This window comes from Taudactylus pleione, unplaced genomic scaffold, assembly GCF_031769625.1.
Source record: "Taudactylus pleione unplaced genomic scaffold, aTauple2 ptg000018l, whole genome shotgun sequence".
NCBI classification, from domain to species: Eukaryota; Metazoa; Chordata; class Amphibia; order Anura; family Myobatrachidae; genus Taudactylus; species Taudactylus pleione.
Genome location: NW_028284420.1, coordinates 8,149,954 through 8,170,612, shown reverse-complemented (window position 1 = coordinate 8,170,612; position 20,659 = coordinate 8,149,954). Strand labels below are relative to the sequence as shown.

Below are 20,659 nucleotides of genomic sequence, written 5' to 3'. Positions count from 1 at the left end.
CACAGGGAGACATTGGGGTGTAGGTGGGACCTGGAGGACCAGATACAAACAGCAAAGCTTTTCAATCCCAGTATGCTCCAGTCCTTCCCCCTATACCCCGCTCACAGCCTGAGGGCAACTCAGTTTTGTTAACAAGCCCAAGGCAGGAGCAGGACAGGAGAGAAGGAATACTGGTACACTGAAGAATCACTCTCACATAGAGAAGGAAACCCATAGAAGCTAGGTGCATCAGGGCGGGTGCCCTGTTGACCCTATGGACTTTGAAGAAAGAGAGTTAACAAAGCTGTGCGGCTGCTGGAAGTGCAAGCGGCCGCAGCTCTGCTAGGAGCGCGCGCACTGACCTGCAATAGGATTTATAGGGCTATGTCCATCAATTAGGTGAGGTCACAGGACACACCAAATTCAAGCCCTGTGTATTTAAGAAAGTTTATGGGAGCACTCCTGTGCCAGAGTATAGGCCCTATTACTTTACTCCAAAGATCCTGTGCATATCCTGTTATCTGTTCCTGACTCCGATTTAGTCTGACCCCTGGTACTGCGTTTGATATCTGGTTCTGACCTCGGCTATTCCCTGTGACCCGCTTACGTCTTGAAAGTCCACGTCACTGACAAGGCGTCTATGAAGGCCGCGTCGGGGTCCTTTGTTCTTGCTCCATAAACTGGAAGCTTGTTGTTGTGTCTTGAGGCCATGAGATCCACTCCTGGAAGACCCCATTTGTCCACTAGAAGCTAAAAGACTTCTGGGTGTAGAGACCATTCTCCTGCATGCACGTTGTGATGGCTGAGGAAATCGGCTTCCCAATTGAGAATCCTCTGGATGAACACTGCGGAGATGGCTGGTAGATTGCATTCGGCCCATGTGAGAATGCGGGACACCTCTCTCATTGCTGATTGACTTCGCATGCCCCCTTGATGATTGTGGTAGGCCACAGCCATGGTGTTGTTGGACTGTACTTGTAACTAGCCTGTTTTTCAGAATATTCTGGGCCAGAGTGAGAGAGATTGATGAGAAGGCGCTATAGGCACATGTAGGTAAGCATACTGAATGTCCATAGAAACCATAAAATCTCCAGGCACCATAGCTAGGATAAAAGAACAGAGTTTCCATACGAAGCTTGGGCACTCTGATAAACTTGTTCAGAGATCTGAGATTGAGGATAGGTCCATTGGGCCCATTGGGCTTCTGAACTAAGAAAAGGGTAGAAAAATAGTCCTTGCCCCATTGTGAGGAGGGGACCCAAATTATGACTCCTGAATTCAGTAAGGACTGAATGACTTTGTGGAGCAGCAGGACCTTGGTTGAGTCCGATCGAGGCCCTGTGCAAAAGAACTGTTGGGGTGGTCATCTCAGGAAGGAGAGGGCGTTTCTGTGGGAGACCACTTCTCTTACCCAGGCATCTGACGTGGTCTGATGCCAAACCTGGGCGAATTGAAGAAGTTGGCCTCCTAACCTGGGAGCCCCCAGGAAGAGGCCCACCCACCAGGCTGCAGGCTTGTCTATAAAATTTGCTGGTGGATGTCTAGTAGCTCAGGTCTATTTGGCCCTAGGCTTGGAGTCCTTGGCTGACATCTGGTGCTGTGGAAAAGACTGACCTTTGGCTTTTCCTTGAGGGTGAAAGGATGACGTCTGAGGCTTTGTATTATATGCAAAGGGCAGGGTATACCACCAAGGTATTCACAATTTTATCTCGCTCTGGACCAAATAGGATGCCCCACGAATAGGGAAGAGACTCCAGAGCCCGTTTTGAATCGAATCTGCTTTCCAGGAACAGTCAAACGATATGACGGGCCAGTACCGAAGTGGCAGATACCCTGGAGGCCAGGAGAGCCGTATCCATAGCTGCCTCACCTAAGTAGAAGGCTGCATCCCTAATGTGAAATACATAGGAGAGTTGTTCCTGTGAAGCATCAGAGGGAAGTGTTTCTTCTAGGGCTTCTGCCCAACTCTCAATGGCTTTCGCCACCCAGGCCATAGCCCTAGCAGCGGGTTCATCCTCTTAGAGCTGTAAAAATCCATTTTACAAATTGAGCAAGTATAGCAGGTTAGAGGGTGGCTCCTCTTCTCCGGAGACTGAGTCAGAGTGAGAGAGGTCTGCATCTTCCGCCTCCCCAGATGATCTGTCAGAATCAGATAACTGAGTGGACTGGGAGGAAAACAGAGCCCCTTTAGAGGGTTTGGTAGGTAAATGCTTTTTCCTTGTGTAGCAGTTGCTTCAAGGCTGTAGAAGTAATAACCAAACTCTGTACTGAGATAGACAGCATGTCTACCCATGGGGGAGGCAAAGGATTTGCAGGGAGTACCTGCTGTGGCCATCCCACTGGGGGAGAAAATACAGGGACCACTCTCTGTTCCAAAATTTGCCAGCATTTGTGAAAAGGCAGCCCAGGGAGGGCTCTGAGGGAGAAACAGTGGGGCTAAGGGACAAGGGGCTGTGTAGCAATTAGTGCAAAGCCCATCCTGAATAAAATGCCCTGGGGCCAAACCAGCTGAGCCCAGGGAACACCAGGACCGCAGTGGAATGACACCCTGAGCTGGGGAGGGGCTGCAGGGAGAGAGCCCTTTTACCCTGGCTGACATTAACCACCGGATCCCCTGGCCTTAATTATGCCTCTGCGCCAGTATGTTAATGCCCCGGTGGACTAGTGGAGTGGTGGGTTGCCTCCCCAGTGTCCACATCAGCACCTCTGGTCTGTCTCCGGAGACCGGAGGCAAGACTGCACTATTATGCTGGTCCCCGCAAACGGGGTTCCACCTTACCTGTCCCCTGGTTTCCGGGCTACAGTCTAGGGGGTCCAGGGAGCTTGCTATCTAGAGCCCTGCCAGGAGTACCTAGCACAGGCTTGGAGTCTCGGCACCGCAGCGGGGTGATGGGGTGGCAGCAGAGACATCCGGAGCACAGTTGGGTGCTGCTTACCCTTCTGGTAGAAATAAAAATTAAATAAATTAAAATAAAAGCTTGGGCTGCATAAGGCAGACCCGTTACAATGGTGGTCCAACTCCTTGCCAGACACCAACGAAACTGAAGTGCCTTCTGGCTGTGGGCAGGACTGGAGCATCCTGGGATTGAAAAGCTTTGCTGTTGGTATCTGGTCCTATCTACACCCGAATGTCTCCCCGTGGAGCCCTATGGACCCTGAAGAAGAAAATTATATTTTGGGCAGACATGGATCGGAGATCGCAATTAAGTTTGTATTGGTGTGTATCGGCACTGTGGTCGGGACTACCAAACGGGAGTGAAGTCAATGGTAACATTATATTTACAAGTGTAGGCATAGTTGTAGGGTATACCTATTGGCTGAGTTAGTGAGCATGGGGGGGATAATACAAGAGAAGGGAGAGTGTTGCTAGTGACTGCTAATATTCTAATAACGAAGATAAGTCGAGTGTATGGGGGAGAAAAAGGCTAAGGGATGAAAAAAGAGTACTAGATTAGGCAGAGATATGGAAGGCTAGGATGAAGTAGTGTGTTTTGAGGGAGAGTTAGAAGCATTGAATGTTCAGGGAGAGTCTGACAGACCGAGGGAGAGCATTCCATAGGATAGGGGTGGGGAACCTTTTTTCTGCCGAGGGCCATTTTGATGTAGATATATATATATATCTATAAAATTTGCGGGCCGTGTGCAGGTCACGCCCCCTGTGTGATGTCACAAGTGGGCGGGATCACAATCACCGGTAATTACAGCAATGCCCGGAGCATCCTAAGGATGTGTGACAGTCTGTAGCATCCTAAGGACGCTCCAGGCGGCACTGCTGCATAGAATCTGGCTGCAGGGTGTCATTCTAGGCACCCTGCTAGCCAGATGAGGCTAGCAGAAAAAAGGTTCCAGGGTCAGACCAAATTATTCCAGGGGCCTTATACCGCTATCAGGCCTGAGGTTCACCAACGCTGCCATAAGGTAAGGGCAATGCAGGAGAAGTCTTGGAGGTGGCAGGAGGTAATCAATGAAGAGAAGAGGCAGCATCAATCGGCTGATCAGAGAGGGTGAAATTAAGATGAAGATGGAAGAAGAAAGGGGGGCGGGAGACAACGGACAGTGCGAAAGAGGTTAACGAGGATATTGAATTAAAGGTGTGTGTACATGCCATAAGCACCACAGAGACCCAAATAGGCAGTCTATTTTCTGTTGACATAGTAATTGGAACTGGCAGATGCTGGATATCGGCATGGGACCCCAAGTCCTGGTGATAATCAAGGTCAGGAGACCATAACACTGGAGGCATTTATATTATTCACCAGTCAGCTTTTCTTTCCCTATTGTAGATCAAGAAATTGAGGAAGTTCACTAATTGTGTGCTGTATTTGGCAGTGAACTCCAGATTTACTCAAGGATTTCTTTAGGTGTTCCTCGATTCCCTGCTATAGAAAAAACAAAAAGGCATATTCTAGGGTCAAGAGAGGGCAGGGCAGACACATTCCCAGACCTGAGTCCATAAGTGCAACACCTCCCGACATTACAAGGAGATGCCAGAAAGAGACCTCGAGCAGCTCACATCATGCAGAATCTGCCTTAAGCCTCATAATAAATCAGTGGTGTATATCACAAAAAAAAAAAAAAAAAAAAAAAAAATTATCTGTTGGTAACGTATGCCAACCAAACATCAGTGCCCACTGCTCGGTTCCTTTCTAAGCTATGCAGACATAACTAAATCTTTCAGGTGTGGGTTGATGTTCCGCAGAGATGTTCTCCCCCTGGGCATTTAATACATTTCCATAACCAGGAGTGAAATGCATGCCATCGCTGTGCCTCCAGGTGTGCTTGTAATATTGCTCATTAGAAGTGGTTATGAGTGAGAATAAAGTTGAAACTATTAAAAATGTGCCTCCTGTTGGACAGGGGGTGAGAAGATTTCTCCACTATATCTTTGATGAAAAACCTTTGAGATCTATACAGGTGTATAATGATTTGACATTTACTGTAGCTAGAGTAGTTCTCCTGCCATGTCAAACTTCATGCTGGTTGACTACTCACAGTGTCTTTGAAATAGATACTATAGGTTGCAGAAAGTATTTCTATATTCAGACAAATATGCAGTCAGAAAAACCTACCCCCAAAAACAAATCAGTCTTCCTGAGGGATTTTTTTTTTTATCCTTATGGATCTGTGAATTGGATTAAAAAAAAATTAAGATACAATGGTATTTTCTATTGGAGAGATTACGCTTTTCAAAAGTCAGTCAAGTACATGCTAGGACTGATGTTATCGTCAGGTTGACCAACATGTTCGGGCGATGATAGATGTCAAAAATAATCAACGGACACGCACATTGCTGGTCATTTTTTACATTAAACTGGCCGATTTGCGGGCGAGTATGACGGTCATTATCGCTCAATCGCTAGGTTTAATCGCCTAGTGGATGGGCAGCATCAGGCTCACGATACCTCCTCCCTTGTCAGCTGGTCTTGCAGTAATCTCGTTTTCCTTCAGATTTGTCAGTGCTACAGTATAACTTCTTGCGCAGTGCGTTTGAGAAGACCTCTGCTTGCTTAGTATTATTATTTTCCAGATAGTAATCTTTTAGTTTCTGGAATGCATCAATAATACCCCTTTCACACCGAAAATGAAATTACCGGGTGATTCACATTTACCCAGTAATTTGCTTAACAACCCAGGATTCTTCCCTGTGTGAAAGGGTCATCCCGCGATTAAATTCCCGAGTCTCCAACCCTGGTTTTTTACTTAGTCCTGGGATGACCCTTTCATACAAGGAAAAATCTCAGGTTGCTTCGCAAATTAACGGGTAAAAGTGAATTATCCGGTCATTTCATTTTTGGGCTGAAAGGGGTATCAGAGAATGGCAAAAAAACCTAGCATGCAAATGCCGGATTTGTTGCCATTGTCTGTCTGAAAGTGGTATAAGGGTTTTTCTTTAATATGTGCCAGGCAGTATCTGGATTTCTCTTTTAGGCTTGTGTGTATGATGGAATTCACCCAGTTTCCTCTTTTGGTGTCAATTAAATATTGTTTGTCTATGAATAGATTAGGGAATTGGGAGATATATTTTCGCCAGTTTGATTAATTATGTATATATTTTTTTCATGTGAATCTATATGACCACCAGTTTTTTGCCTGTGAACCCAGGTATTAAGAAGTGTATCTGTAAATACACTCCTTTTTTAAAATAATTATATATATATATATATATATATATATATATATTTTTGTCTTTTTCCAATCCAATTAAGAGTGCACCAGTAAGACTATATATTTGTGCTTCTGCTCCTTTGCAAAAATAACAAGAGATATGGTAAGAACTTACCTTTGTTATCTCTGTTTCTACGAAATCCATAGGGTCCACAGGGTGACCTTGGGGTATAGCTGGATCCTGGATCCTCGGGCACCACGGAGTTAAAGCTTTCAGCTGCTCCCAGGATGCACTTGGGTCCAACCTCCCCTATACCCCGCCCCCTAGCCACAGGCACCTCAGTTGGGAAGCAGCCCAGGCCGGAAAAAGACGAAACAGAGAGAAGGAAGACTGGAACACACAAGAACCATACTCACAGAAATGGGAGACGGAAAACCGGTGACCAGTCACAGAGCCCATATGAAGCCAGGTGCGTCAGGGCGGGTGCCCTGTGGACCCTATGGACTTCGTAGAAACAGAGATAACAAAAGTTCTTACCATATCTCTTGTTTTCTACTTCAGGGTCCATAGGGGTCCACAGGGCGACCTTGGGGATGTCCCAAAGCAGTCCAACTAAGGGCGGGGACGCTCCTGTGCTGATAGGAGAACCCGGCGCCCAAAGGATGCATCCTGAGAGGCAAAGGTGTCAAACGCATAGAACCTCAAAAAGGTCTGAATGGAAGACCAGGTGGCCGCCTTACAGAGCTGAACAGCAGAGGCGCCACGGCTAGCAGCCCAAGAAGGGCCCACGGACCGAGTGGAATGAGCCTTAACAGAGGCTGGAACAGGTAAACCCTCCTGCATATAAGCCTCAATAATAACAGAACGAAGCCAACGGGCTAGAGTCTGTTTGTTGGCAGGCCAACCCCTCTTGTGAAAACCAAAGAGGATAAACAAAGAATCCGACTTCCTCACAGAACTAGTCCGGTCCACATAAACCTGGAGTGCCCGGACAACGTCTAAGGAAGTCTCCCCAACCGAAAGATCAGGTGACTGAAAGGCTGGTACAACAAGTTCCTGATTAATGTGGAACCTGGAAACCACCTTAGGCAGGAAATCAGGACGAGTGCAAAGCACCGCTCTGTCCTGATGAAAAATCAGACAAGGGGGACGACAAGAAAGCGCCCCCAAATCTGAAACCCTCCTGGCAGAAGCAATTGCCAAGAGGAAAACAGTCTTAAAAGTTAGCCACTTGAGCTCCACTGACTCCAAGGGCTCAAAAGGAGGACCGTGTAAGGCCCGAAGAACCACCGCCAAATCCCACGGGTCCACAGGTGGCACAAAGGGAGGCTGGATTCTCAAAACACCCTGGAAAAAGGTGTGTACGTCCGGCATAGCAGCGATCCTGCGCTGGAACCACACCGACAGAGCAGACACGTGTACCTTCAGTGAAGAAAGACGTAATCCTAAATCCAAACCCGACTGAAGGAAAGCCAGAATACGCGAAACCCGGAACACCTGGGGATCATAGTTTCTGGCCTCGCACCACTGAAAGTAAGTGTGCCACACTCTGTGGTAGATCCTCGCGGAAGCAGGCTTGCGCGCCCTCAGCATGGTGGTAATAACGGAGCTAGAAAAGCCCTGAGACCTCAGGACGGCTGTCTCAAGAGCCACGCCGTCAAAGATAGTCGACCCAGATCCGGGTGAAGACAGGGCCCCTGAGACAACAGGTCCCGCCGTTGAGGTAGGAGGTACGGAGCGTCGATGGACAGGCTCCGCAGATCGGAGTACCACGGCCTTCTGGGCCACGCTGGGGCCACCAGGATCAGTGTGCCTCCGTCCTGTTTGAACTTGCGCAGGACCCGAGGCAGCAGAGATATCGGAGGGAACAAGTAAGCCAATTGAAACAGCCATTTCACCGACAGCGCGTCTATCAGACTTGCGCCTGCGTCCCTTGTCCTTGACCCGTACACAGGCAGCTTGTGATTGTGACGGGACGCCATCAGGTCCAGCTCTGGCAGCCCCCACTTGTCCACGAGTAGTTGGAATACCTCTGGATGAAGCGACCATTCCCCGGGATGCACGTCGTAACGGCTGAGGAAGTCTGCCTCCCAATTGAGGACTCCTGGGATGAAAACTGCCGAGAGAGCTGGAAGATAGCGCTCCGCCCAAGCCAGGACGCGGGACACCTCCGACATCGCAGCTCGACTGCGAGTCCCTCCCTGGTGATTGATGTACGCCACCGTGGTGGCGTTGTCTGACTGCACCTGAACGGCCCTTCCGTGAAGAGCGGTGCCGGACGACTGCAGGGCTCTGTATACTGCCCGCAGTTCCAGGATGTTGATGGGAAGAATCGCTTCCTCCGCCAACCAACGACCCTGAAGTGACAAGGAGCCTGTCACCGCCCCCCAACCCCGGAGACTGGCATCTGTCGTGAGCAGAACCCATTCCGGGATCCAAAAGGGGCGCCCCTCTAGGAGATGAGCTGTCTGCAGCCACCAGGCTAGGGACAGAAGCACCTCCGAGGACAACACCAGTATCTGAGAGCGGATCCTGTGTGGCAATCCGTTCCATTCCAAAAGAATCAGCCCCTGCAGGGGCCTGGAATGGAACTGGGCAAACTCCACCATGTCGAATGCCGACACCATGGACCCCAAAACTCTCATCGCTGAGTGCACCGACACTCTGCAACTGTGAATCCGCAGCTATAAGGAGGAGACCTTCTCTGGAGTCAGAAAAATCCGTTGCTGACGAGAGTCCAGCAGGGCCCCCAAATGAACCATCCGTTGTGATGGGATGAGGGAGGATTTCTTCCAGTTGATCAACCAGCCGTGCGCCTGTAGACAAGCGACCATCAGGTGGAGATGCTGGATCAGTACCTCCGGGGAGCTTGCCAGCAAGAGGAGGTCGTCTAGATACGGTAGCAACCGTATCCCCTGGCTCCGAAGGTGAGCCGCCATGACCGCCATCACCTTGGTAAATACCCTTGGTGCCGTGGAGACCAAAGGGTAGAGCCCTGAATTGGTAGTGGTTGTGGAGAATAGCAAACCGCAGAAACCGTTGGTGCGATGTTGCTATAGGCACATGGAGGTAGGCGTCCTGGATATGCAAGGAGACCATATAATCCCCCGGTTCCATCGCCAGTATGATGGAACGCAAAGTTTCCATCCTGAATTTGGGAACCCTGAGAAACCTGTTCAGGGACTTCAAATTGAGGATGGGGCGATGAGAGCCATTGGGTTTCTGCACCAGAAACAGCATAGAGTAATACCTCATCCCACGTTGAGACTGTGGTACGGGTATAATGACCCCCGCCGTCAGCAAGGCCTCTATGGTTTCCTGAACCTGCAAGGCCTTGGTTTTGTCCTGAGAAGGACTTGTGCAAAAAAACTGGCAAGGCGGCCTGTGCCGAAAAGACAGGGCGTACCCCTGGGAGACCACTTCTCGCACCCAGGCATCCGTGGTGGTATTGTGCCAGCACTGGGCGAATTGAAGAAGTCGGCCTCCCAATCTGGGGTCCCCCAGAGGGAGGCCCGTCCCATCACGCAGAAGGCTTATCTTCTGGCTTGGAAGAAGGGCGCCTAGCACTCCAGGCTTGCTTCTTTGGCTTTGAGGCAGTCTTGGGTGCGGACTGCCTCGGGAAGGACTGACCCTTTGCCTTGCCCTGAACCCGAAAGGAACGAAACGCCGATCTCCGGACCTTAGCAGGTGTAGTAGCTGAAGGGAGGAAGGCTCACTTGGATTTTGCCAGGGTATCTACTATTTTGTCCAGGTCCGGACCAAATAGTAACTCTCCATTAAAAGGTAAGGCCTCCAAGCCTTTCTTTGAATCCGCGTCTGCTCTCCAAGACCGCAACCACAAGGATCTACGAGCAGACACTGCTGCCGCCGAAACCCTAGAGGTCAACAGGCTAGCATCCAAAGATGCCTCTCCAATGTAGGAGGCGGCATCTCTCATCTGTCCTAACAACGCCCTCTGGACGTCCGGAGATTCATCCGTAAACATGTCCTCCAAGGCGTTGGCCCACCCCTCAATGGCCTTGGCCACCCAGGAGATGGCCATGGACGGCCGGGCTACCGCCCCTGAGAGAGAATAAATAGACTTTAGACAAGTCTCCACCTTCCTGTCCGTAGGATCCTTCAGCGAGGATATAGACGGCAATGGCAAAGTAGCACTCCTGATGAGGCGTGTTACATGGGAATCGACTGCAGGCGGAGTTTCCCATTTCTTACAATGTTCTTCCGGGAATGGATAATTGGACGCCAAGCGTTTCTGTGGCAGGAAGCGCTTACTGGGAGTCTGCCAGGCCACCGCCATGTGATCAGTCAACTGATCAGACAAGGGGAACGCTGTAGAAGTAACCTTAGCTTTTTTAAAACTAGGATACCTTGACTTGTGAGCGGGTGCCTCATCCTCAATCAGAAGAATGGCCCGCACTGCCTTAACCAGAGCCCGCACATTGATGGAAGACTTAGTGTCTACCTCCTGGACTGAGGCATCTGAGGCTGAGTCATCCTGCACCTCACCATCATCCGAGGACCCCTCAGAATCCGAAAGATGCGCAGCCTGTGCCATGACTGAGCGTTTAGACGCCCTGGAGGGCACGTCACTGCGCAACATCGACTGAAAAGCCGAAGATGCTGCCGCCAAATCTTGGACAGTGTGGGAAAGCGCATCCACCCAGGGTGGAGGAGCTGTCACAGGAGCCTGAAACGGCACCACAGCCGGCTGTGCCACAGGGGTGGACTGCATATACATTGGCAACCCCGCATAGGGACCAACAGGCTGAGACCCCGGGGGAGTCTGCAATAATTGTGGGACACCCGGGGAATGGGGGATGGCAGGCTGGGGCAACGCCCTAGTAGGGGCGGCAGTCAGGACCGACAGACGGTCCGCGATGGACACCAGCACCTGGGAAAACATCGCCCATGGTGGCTCCTGCGACATGGGAGGTTTAGACGTACCAGGGACCGCCTGGCACCGTCCGCACAGGCCGTCCTGTGACAAATCCTCCCTATCCACTCCTGCAGAACAGCGCCTGCAGGAGAACAATGCCGGAGCCCCGGAGTGCTCAATCTCCTCCTCAGACATGACTTAGGAAGAAAACGTGCGCACTCACCAGTGTGCTGAACAACAGCCCACAATATGGCACCGTGTAGCACACAACTATGTGACGGACCTCACAAATACGTGATCTATATAAGAGAGGTCAGTAGAAACGCCCTTCCCCCGCACACCTGTAGGGCTTGTAGGAGAAGGAAAGGGATAGGTATAGGCTGACAGTAAGTAGAAATAAGTACAGACAGGCAGCACTAGCAAGAGTCACATACCATGCAGGAAGATATACTCACTACACCTTTCAACTACAATCAACCTCCCAGATTCAGTGTCTGGGAGGGCTATAGTGCTGTGTACACTGTCCTTGTCGGGGGAGAGGTACACAGGGGGACCAGTCTGCGTGCTCCCTGAAGATCTGCGCTGCCAGTAAGAAAATGGCCGCTGGAGACCTCAGAGGAGGAGTGGCCGAGTAGCTGCAGCTCAGCGACGCCAGACTCCGAGCTGAAAGGCGCGCTGAGCTGAGGGGAGGAGCCGCTGACAGGGAAGGCCTCCTCCCCTGGCTAGCATATTTAACCCCCAAGGTTGCGGCATCCCGCTTGCCGCTTAATTTACCCTGGTGGTCTAGTGGTCTGGCGGGGTATGCCTCCGATGGAGGGGGGGCCCGCCGCCACCGCTAGCGCCCCCGGTCTGTCCCCTAGACCGGGGGCATGGGACTGCATATAAAAAGGCATTACCCGCGCACCGGCGCTAATCAGCGGTGCGCGGCTTACCTTAAGCTCCCCGGCGTCTTCCGGCAGCAGTCCCGAGGGAAACCAGAGTCCGGCTAGTACAGACTCTGGCTTCCCCCGCCGCGATCCCCAGTCGCGGCGCCAGCAGGGAGAAGGAGCGGCAGCGTGGGCGTCTGTACAGACAGCCCAGCGCTGCCGCTCTGGAGAACAAAACTAATGTAAAAATAAATTTAAACTAGTTAAATAAAAAAAGCTTTGGGGGGCTGCTCCTGCAGCCCCCCCCCGCAGGGTGACCCGACTCCGGCCGGGCACCATCTCAAACTGAGGTGCCTGTGGCTCGGGGGCGGGGTATAGGGGAGGTTGGACCCAAGTGCATCCTGGGAGCAACTGAAAGCTTTAACTCCGTGGTGCCCGAGGATCCAGGATCCAGCTATACCCCAAGGTCACCCTGTGGACCCCTATGGACCCTGAAGTAGAAAGTTAAGATAATACCCGCTTGCTACCTAGCAGCCTTTGCATCTCACACATATACAATGATGGGGAGCGCATAACTTGCACTGATGCATTGAAGATTCAATAGAGTCAAAGATCCAGTTTTCCAATGTCTCCCACATGAGTGAAAGAAAAAAAGTCTTAACAATTAAGCGGTTTTTCTTTTGCTCACACAGTATAATGTTGCATGAGTAGCTAAGCAACACTGTAGATATAATGCTGCACATTTCAGTGTGCCTATTGCCATACGTTTCGTGTGTGTGATTATATATATATATATATATATATATATATATATATATATACACATATATATACATACACATATATATACATACACATATATATACATACACACACACATATATATATATCTCTATATATGTATACACACATACATACATACATACATATACACACACAAATTAATAAAAAAATAAAATAAAAAAACCACCACATTAAAAAGGTAGGGCCAACACTCAAGGTAATGCTGTTTCCATTTAATAAATACAGCTATTTCATTTGATGTGAATTTCTACATGTATCAAAATAATAAAATGGAACATTAACTTGGTATAGCGGTGAGGGAAACAAAAAAAAAAAAGAAAAACCAAGACGGAAAAAAATAAATAAAAACAACACACCAACATGACATTAAGACAGTAAAAAGCAACATATACTGCAGTTTGGGTTTGCATTGCTTGAGAATGCAGGAGGTACTGCAGGAAGCCTGCACGCATGGGACATCCTTCTTGCGTGTTGATCAAGTTTTCTAAATGGAGTGTCATTCATATTTCTACATGGTCATATGCTCAGGTAGAACATAGGAGATATCATCCCAAGGATGCCGATACAATCCTTGCTTCAGCCTCTTTTGGTCCAAATAATGCCCTGCAAAAGAAACAAATACATTAAATTATTGTGTCGGATGTATAAAACATACATTAAACAGGAAAGAGAGCCCTATGATACATTGCATATAACCACTACTCCATCCTTCAGTATCCACTGGCTTATATAGGGCTGACTACAACATGCTGCATCTGTGTCATACAAACAGTGAATCTGAGAGGTGCAACCACCAATTACAGTTGCAAATTATCAAAATTTCTTAAAAAAGGGAAAAAAAATTGTGTTTAGTGAAATTAGTGTTTTTAGCAGCTATTTTGATATAAGAAACATAAAAAAAAAATATAACACAAAAAAGCATTTAAGAGTCAATAAAGTAGAATCTGGCATACCAATAAAACCCATGCTTCGTCCCAATACAAAGATGCCATTCAGTGCTCCAATATCAATGTATTCATCAGCTTCTTCCCTAATAAACACAAATAAAAGCATAATTTACTTATTATGGTCTACACAAAACTCAAGGTGCAATTCAGGGACATAATACATTTTACTGTAAACCATGCCTCTTAGAAATTAGACATTAAGGGGTCTATGTACTAAGTGAAAGACTTCCCCAGGGGAAGCGGACGCTGCACATGCGCACTGCGTCAGCTTACAGGGCCGGCCGGGGGGAAAGAGATCGAAAAGATCTCTCTTGCTCTGGGAGCCCCCATAGGCTAACAGTAGTTTACGCCATCTGAAGATGGTGTAAACTACCTTGGCTGAACTCCGAGAAGCTTTGCTTTTTGGAGTTTAGTACATATGGGTCAGATCGTAGTCCCCATTGACAATAATAGCGACTGTGATCTTAAGTGCCAGTTGTGCTCTTAGTACATAGACACAATACATTTATGCAGAAACTGCAGTTTCTGCATAATTTAATGTAAAACTCAGCTTGATACATAGGTCCCTTGGACACCATTGCTTTGATGATTTCTCAGATTTCATAAGTAGCTACAGTTTATTATACTTTCATCAACAACCTGTCTCTCAGAGACACAACCTCATGTACTTTGGAGGGGGCTATTTATTACTAATTTCATCCTGTTTTACTCGATCTGCCAAATCTGCACATAAAAAAAAAAAATAAACGCTACCATAACATTTATCATATACAAACTGCTTCTAAGATGATGATTCTAAGCAAACTTTAGTGATCCAGAAATTCATTTTAATTGAACACACTTAATATGCAAACAATGGAAGCAAACATTTCGCAGAGTGTAGTATTTTTCCATGTTAATGCAGCAGAGAAATTTACTAGTTGCTGCACAGGGGCAAATGCAGGATTTTTAAGGGGGGCTTTCTAACATATACTATTTATACACATATACACACACTCCATGCAGCAGGTTGGAGATGGAGACGAGACCAGGCACCATGTCAACAAGTCTCCCCCCCCCCCCCCCCTCATGGCAAAATGGCACGATTCACGGGTCAATTTAGAGAGGGCGGAGCCAAATTATGCAATTCTAATTCTATTGCATCATATTGGCTCCGCCCCCTCCCCACTGACCCGCAAATCGCTGCATTTTGCCCTGAGGGGGCAAGGCTTCATAACATGGTGGTGCTCGCTCTCCACTCTGTCAGGGGGAGGCTCTGTGTACTCAGAAACCCCCCCCTGTGTGCGCTACTGCTGCAGTCATTTTATGCACTGAACAGTTAAAAATAATTCAATGTAAACAAATTAAAATATAGAATGTTGGTGCAACCCACAAAACGGCTACTTCCACTGTAGGTAAGTAGCTATTGTAGGGAGTTCAATTTCCATGAATAATCATACAGCAGCCTAATTATTTTTACATTTTAAACAAGCACACACATAATGTCTAATAGGTGCTAAAGCTGTAGCATTAATATGGCCAAATATTATTACTCATGTTGATAACTCCAGGCTGTTCCTCCCTTCGGTATTCATGATACATACCTAGTAAAAGAACCACAGTTCCTTAGTAAATCCACAAACGCAACACCAATCAGACCATCAACATTGAGGATGAGATTAGGTTTCTGCAGGAAAGAAGCACATTGGATGCATGAATGCCATTTCATATAAATATGTTTCCCACCACAATTTTCCTGTATCAATTTTACAGGACACGCACCTCATTACTCTGTTGGAAATCCTGCTTCTTCCACAACACTAAATACCTGTTAGTGAGTTCTCACTTCTTTCCATACCTATTTTCACATCATGTTCTCGGACCCTTCTCCTCCCTTCTACACCTCACTTCCTTGGTGATCTCACCTGCTCCTTTGACACACAAATGTTTCCCCCTCCCCTGACCAACCCACCTCCTTCCTGCCTTTTGTCTTCATATGGGACGTAGTTGACATCCCGGCAGTCGGGATGATGGCGCTCAGAATACCGGCGCCGGAATCCTGACATCAGTCTGAATCCCGGCGCTAGAATCCCGACCACCGGCATCTCTCAATGGTAAGTATTAGAGTGGGGAGTGTTAGGTTTAGACAGCGGGAAAGGTGGGTTGGGGGGGGGGGGGGAGGGTTAGGAGTTCGGGTTAGGCAGCTTACCTTTGGGTGTCAGTATTCTGACTGTCGAGATGCCGCTGTCTGTATTCTGACTGCTGGCATCCCGTACCCAACCCTTTCAATATGACTTTCTGACATTACACTGTTCCTCAAACTAAATGGCTAAAACAGAGATTGTCTAAACCATCCCCATCACCACCCCACTAACCTAATCACAGAAGATCAGCACACTCATCTCCTGAAATAATAATATGCATTGGTGTGAGCATTCAAATGATTGGATTTGCCAATAATTTCGAAGAGTAGGAGATGAAGTCTGAATACAATAAGATGCTTTGGACCCTAGTCATGTGCTCTCAATGGCTGTGGAACGCCACCAAATGTTCTCATATCTGATATTTTTAAGGTTATGCAGTACAGTATGAAATATTCATACATTCTTGTCCTACCTTTGAAGTAGTGATTTTCTCCACTTCAAGGGCATAGTCTAGCAAAGGAGTAGCTGGGAAGTGCTGTTTCACATAGTCTTTTAGGATCTGTACTCTCATGTCTGGGTTGTTGATCTGAAGAAGAAGAAAAAAAAATAATAAATCAGCTGGAAAACTTTAAATAAAAAAAAAAAAAAAAAAAAAAAGTGGACTTTTTTTCAATATTTTGCAAACATGTAATACAAAAAGAGGGATGATTTTACCGTATATGAATGATCATTCTGCAGTTACCCATTACCACAGAAAAGTTAGGCCTCTATGGAGTTCAACAAGACAACTGCTGTGCAAAGGAATAGCTTACAAATGCTTGTAATTGTGTCTCTTACACAGACAAGGGGAAGACCAATGTGATCACAGGGAAACAGGGACAATATCATAAGTGGGTTAAATGGAAAAAACAAAACAAAAACACACGTTATGGGACGCTTACAGATTTCACTCTGTGACCAATGCCCATTATCAGTTTGCCCTCCTTCTTCATCTTGTTTACAAACTCCATGGGGATAAGGCCACTGTCAAAAGCTTTGCTGAACATCTTTGCAGCTGCATCAAGGGCTCCTCCAAAACGATCTCCCTGTAAATATATTTAAAAGGTTAAAAAAGGAGTGCAGTGTACTAGAAGAATATACTACTGCGAAAAGGAAAATCTATCCCTTTTATAATTACCTCTACTGAATGCTGAACTTACTATAGTGAGAAGACCAGAGGTAAGACTGGAGATTAGGTCTTTGCCAGCTCTTGCACAAACAATGGTGTTATGGGCACCAGAGACAGCAGGTCCATGGTCTGCTGTTACCATCAGACACATTTCAATGAAGTGGGAGGCATATTTGGGGACCCTAATGGAAGAAGTAGTGGTTATGAATATTCCTATTCTATGGCCTATAGTAATCAAGGACAGTTTTACCGCAGATCATCTGGTCTCACCGTCTCTGGAACCAAAGAAGTCCCAACACGCCACCGATTCCAATGTCCTCTTTAAAGACATCTGTTATTGGCATCCCTGCATAAATCAGCTCCTGGCCTCTCTCATCGCATATACTGGTCATAAAGGATGCAGGCTTCCGTATTAACCCCAGCTCCTGAAGAGGGAGACATGATAGCCAGGATGTGAGAGGGAGGTTTTGTGAGTGGTGTCCAAGTCCCAGAGAAATAAGCAATTTGTACAACTCTAAATAGGTTGCCCAAGTAAATAGAGATTTATGATAGATTTCACTTGAAAACAAGAGCTTTCTTCTAGTAGATGAGGAAATGTCCCTCTCCCAATATCTTGCACTGAGAATACTTACTCTTGCCCAAGAGTAGTCCATTGGTACAGTAGGAGGTGGCACTTCCTCTGCTGGAACAATCTCTCCTTTGGCAACCAAATCCTCATACACAGACCTTAGAAGAGAATAGAAGGATCCATTCATTACTGTTGTGTCAGGGCCTGATGCAGAGTTAGCATAATGGATGTAAATTATGTAAAAAAAAAAAAGAAAAAAAAAAAAAGAAATGGAAAGATAGTACATATATGCAAAGCCATATACATCTTGTGATGAATCTACATCCACAATGGCAGCATATGGAGGAGAGGGGAAAAATTGTAGGGCGGCTCCTAATCATGAGATGGATTTTATAGTGTTAAAAGATTTAACAGCTGGGTCACAGTCCAAATGGCTAAATGGCTTGGTGGGTAACCACACAGGGGAAAGGTTTTGCAGGCAGGAGTGCGTAGCAAGTACCCCGGAGGGTACAAGTCAGTAGCAAATCTTAGAGAGGGAGATATGATGTTAGAGATGTGTGTATAGGTAGTGGCATTGAGAGCTTTGTATGCAAGAGAGTAATTGGATTCTGAAAGATATTTGCATCCAGTGCCGAGCTCTGCATTAGATGTGAAACAGTGTGAATATAAGAGTACTCCTGTTGCACCATTTAGAAAAGACTTAAGGAAGGTCAGATATGTATGGGGAATACCAGACACTGCTGTTATTAGTTATTATGTTTAATGAAAGTATAAAATAATTTTAGCTCTATACATTTCAGGATACTGTAGTATGTGTTGCCATATAGGACTTGTACCAAGGTGTAATAATCACTAGTTTTATACCTGTCCCCAGAAGTCTCTAAATGACATTCTAACCGCAACTACAACTAATGACATATCCTCTTGGTCTCCCAGCATTAAAAATGATAGCGACATGCCAACCTACCCAAAATGCTGCACTACAATTGTGAAAAAACAAGAGATATGGTAAGAACTTACCTTTGTTATCTCTGTTTCTACGAAGTCCATAGGGTCCACAGGGTTGACCTTGGGGTATAGCTGGATCTGGATCCACGGGCACCACGCAGTTAAAGCTTTGCTGCTCCCAGGATGCACTTGGGTCCGTCCTCCTCTATACCCCGCCCCGGCCACAGGCACCTCAGTTGGTAAGCAGCTAAGGCCGGAGGAGGAGACTAAACAGAGAGAAGGAAGACTGGAACACACAAGAAACCATACTCACAGAAATGGGAGCCGGAAAACCGGTGACCAGCCACACAGCCCATTTGAAGCCAGGTGCGTCAGGGCGGGCGCCCTGTGGACCCTATGGACTTCGTAGAAACAGAGATAACAAAGGTAAGTTCTTACCATATCTCTTGTTTTCTACTTCAGGGTCCATAGGGGGTCCACAGGGTTGACCTTGGGGATGTCCCAAAGCAGTTCAACTAAGGATGGGGACGCTCCTGTGCTGAAAGGAGTACCCGGCGCCCAAAGGATGCATCCTGAGAGGCGAAGGTGTCAAACGCATAAAACCTCAAAAACGTCTGAATTGAAGACCAAGTAGCCGCCTTACACAGCTGAACAGCGGAGGCGCCACGTCTAGCAGCCCAAGAGGGACCCACAGAACGAGTGGAATGAGCCTTAACAGAGGCTGGCACAGGTAAACCCTCCTGCGCATAAGCCTCACAAATAACTGAACGAAGCCAACGGGCTAACGTTTGCTTGTTGGCAGGCCAACCCCTCTTGTGAAAACCGAAGAGGACAAACAAAGAATCCGACTTCCTAACCGAAGCAGTCCAGTCCACATAGATTCTAAGTGCCCGGACCACATCCAAGGAAGCCTCACCAGCAGAAAGATCAGGTGACTGAAAAGCTGGCACAACAAGTTCCTGATTAATGTGGAACTTTGAAACCACTTTGGGCAAAAACTCAGGACGCGTGCGGAGCACTGCCCTGTCCTGGTGAAAAATCAGAAAAGGAGGGCGACAGGAAAGCGCCCCCAATTCTGAAACCCTCCTGGCCGAAGCAATTGCCAGGAGAAAAATGGTCTTAAACGTCAGCCACTTGAGCTCCACCGACTCAAGCGGCTCAAAAGGAGGACCCTGCAAGACCCTCAGTACCACCGTCAAGTCCCACGGAGCCACCGGAGGCACGAAGGGAGGCTGGATCCTGAGAACACCTTGGAAAAAGGTGTAAACATCTGGCAGTGTAGCAATCCGTCGCTGAAACCACACGGACAAAGCAGACACATGAACCTTCAGAGAGGCCAGGCGTAAGCCGAGGTCCAAACCCGATTGAAGAAATTCCAAGATTCTGGAAACCCGGAACACCTGCGGATCATAGTTTCTGGATTCACACCACTGAAAATAAGTGCGCCACACCCTGTGGTAAATCCGCGCGGAAGCAGGCTTGCGTGCCCTAAGCATGGTACCAATCACTGAACTGGAGAAACCCCTAGACCTCAAGACGGCTGTCTCAAGAGCCACGCCGTCAAAGACAGCCGACCCAGATCCGGGTAAAGGCAGGGCCCCTGAGACAACAGGTCCCGACGCTGAGGAAGAAGGTACGGAGCGTCGATGGAGAGGCACCTCAGATCGGAGTACCAAGGACGTCTGGGCCACGCCGGAGCCACCAGCACGAGCGTGCCGCCGTCCTGCTTGAATTTCCGCAGAACCCGAGGAAGTAAGGATATCGGAGGAAACAGATACGCCAGGTGAAACGTCCATTTCACCGACAGAGCGTCTACCAGACAGGCGCCTGCGTCTCTTGTCCTTGACCCGTAAACGGGCAACTTGTGATTGTGACGGGAGGCCATAAAGTCCAGCTCCGGCAGCCCCCACCTGTCCACGAGTAGCTGAAACACCTCTGGGTGAAGCGACCATTCCCCGGGATGCACATCGTGACGGCTGAGGAAGTCCGCCTCCCAATTGAGGACTCCGGGAATGAAGACTGCCGAGATCGCTGGAACGTGACATCCGCCCAAGCAAGAATGCGAGACACCTCCGACATTGCTGCCCGACTGCGAGTTCCCCCTTGGTGGTTGATGTACGCCACCGTGGTGGCGTTGTCGGACTGCACCTGAACCGCCCTTCCGTGAAGAGCGGGGCCGGACGACTGCAGGGCCCTGTACACAGCCCGCAGTTCCTGGATGTTGATGGGGAGAAGTGCTTCTTCCGCGGACCAACGACCCTGAAGCGATAATGA

The 20,659-nt window shown here is 48.0% G+C and overlaps 1 protein-coding gene across 2 annotated transcripts in view; it reads right to left on the bottom strand.

Moving 5' to 3' along the window:
• Window positions 1–12,810: 12,810 nt before the first annotated feature.
• The window catches only part of ACLY (ATP citrate lyase), a 68,699-nt gene continuing 60,850 nt past the window's right edge, over window positions 12,811–20,659 (bottom strand). For both annotated transcript variants that reach the window (XM_088442473.1, XM_088442474.1), the window contains 8 exons: window positions 17,502–17,595; window positions 17,140–17,294; window positions 16,901–17,051; window positions 16,643–16,786; window positions 16,174–16,287; window positions 15,162–15,244; window positions 13,585–13,661; window positions 12,811–13,234 (listed from right to left, as the gene is read on the bottom strand). In XM_088442473.1, coding sequence (XP_088298599.1) covers window positions 13,140–13,234; window positions 13,585–13,661; window positions 15,162–15,244; window positions 16,174–16,287; window positions 16,643–16,786; window positions 16,901–17,051; window positions 17,140–17,294; window positions 17,502–17,595 — 913 coding nt within the window. In that variant the 3' untranslated portion in view covers window positions 12,811–13,139. The remainder of the gene's footprint in view (window positions 13,235–13,584; window positions 13,662–15,161; window positions 15,245–16,173; window positions 16,288–16,642; window positions 16,787–16,900; window positions 17,052–17,139; window positions 17,295–17,501; window positions 17,596–20,659) is intronic.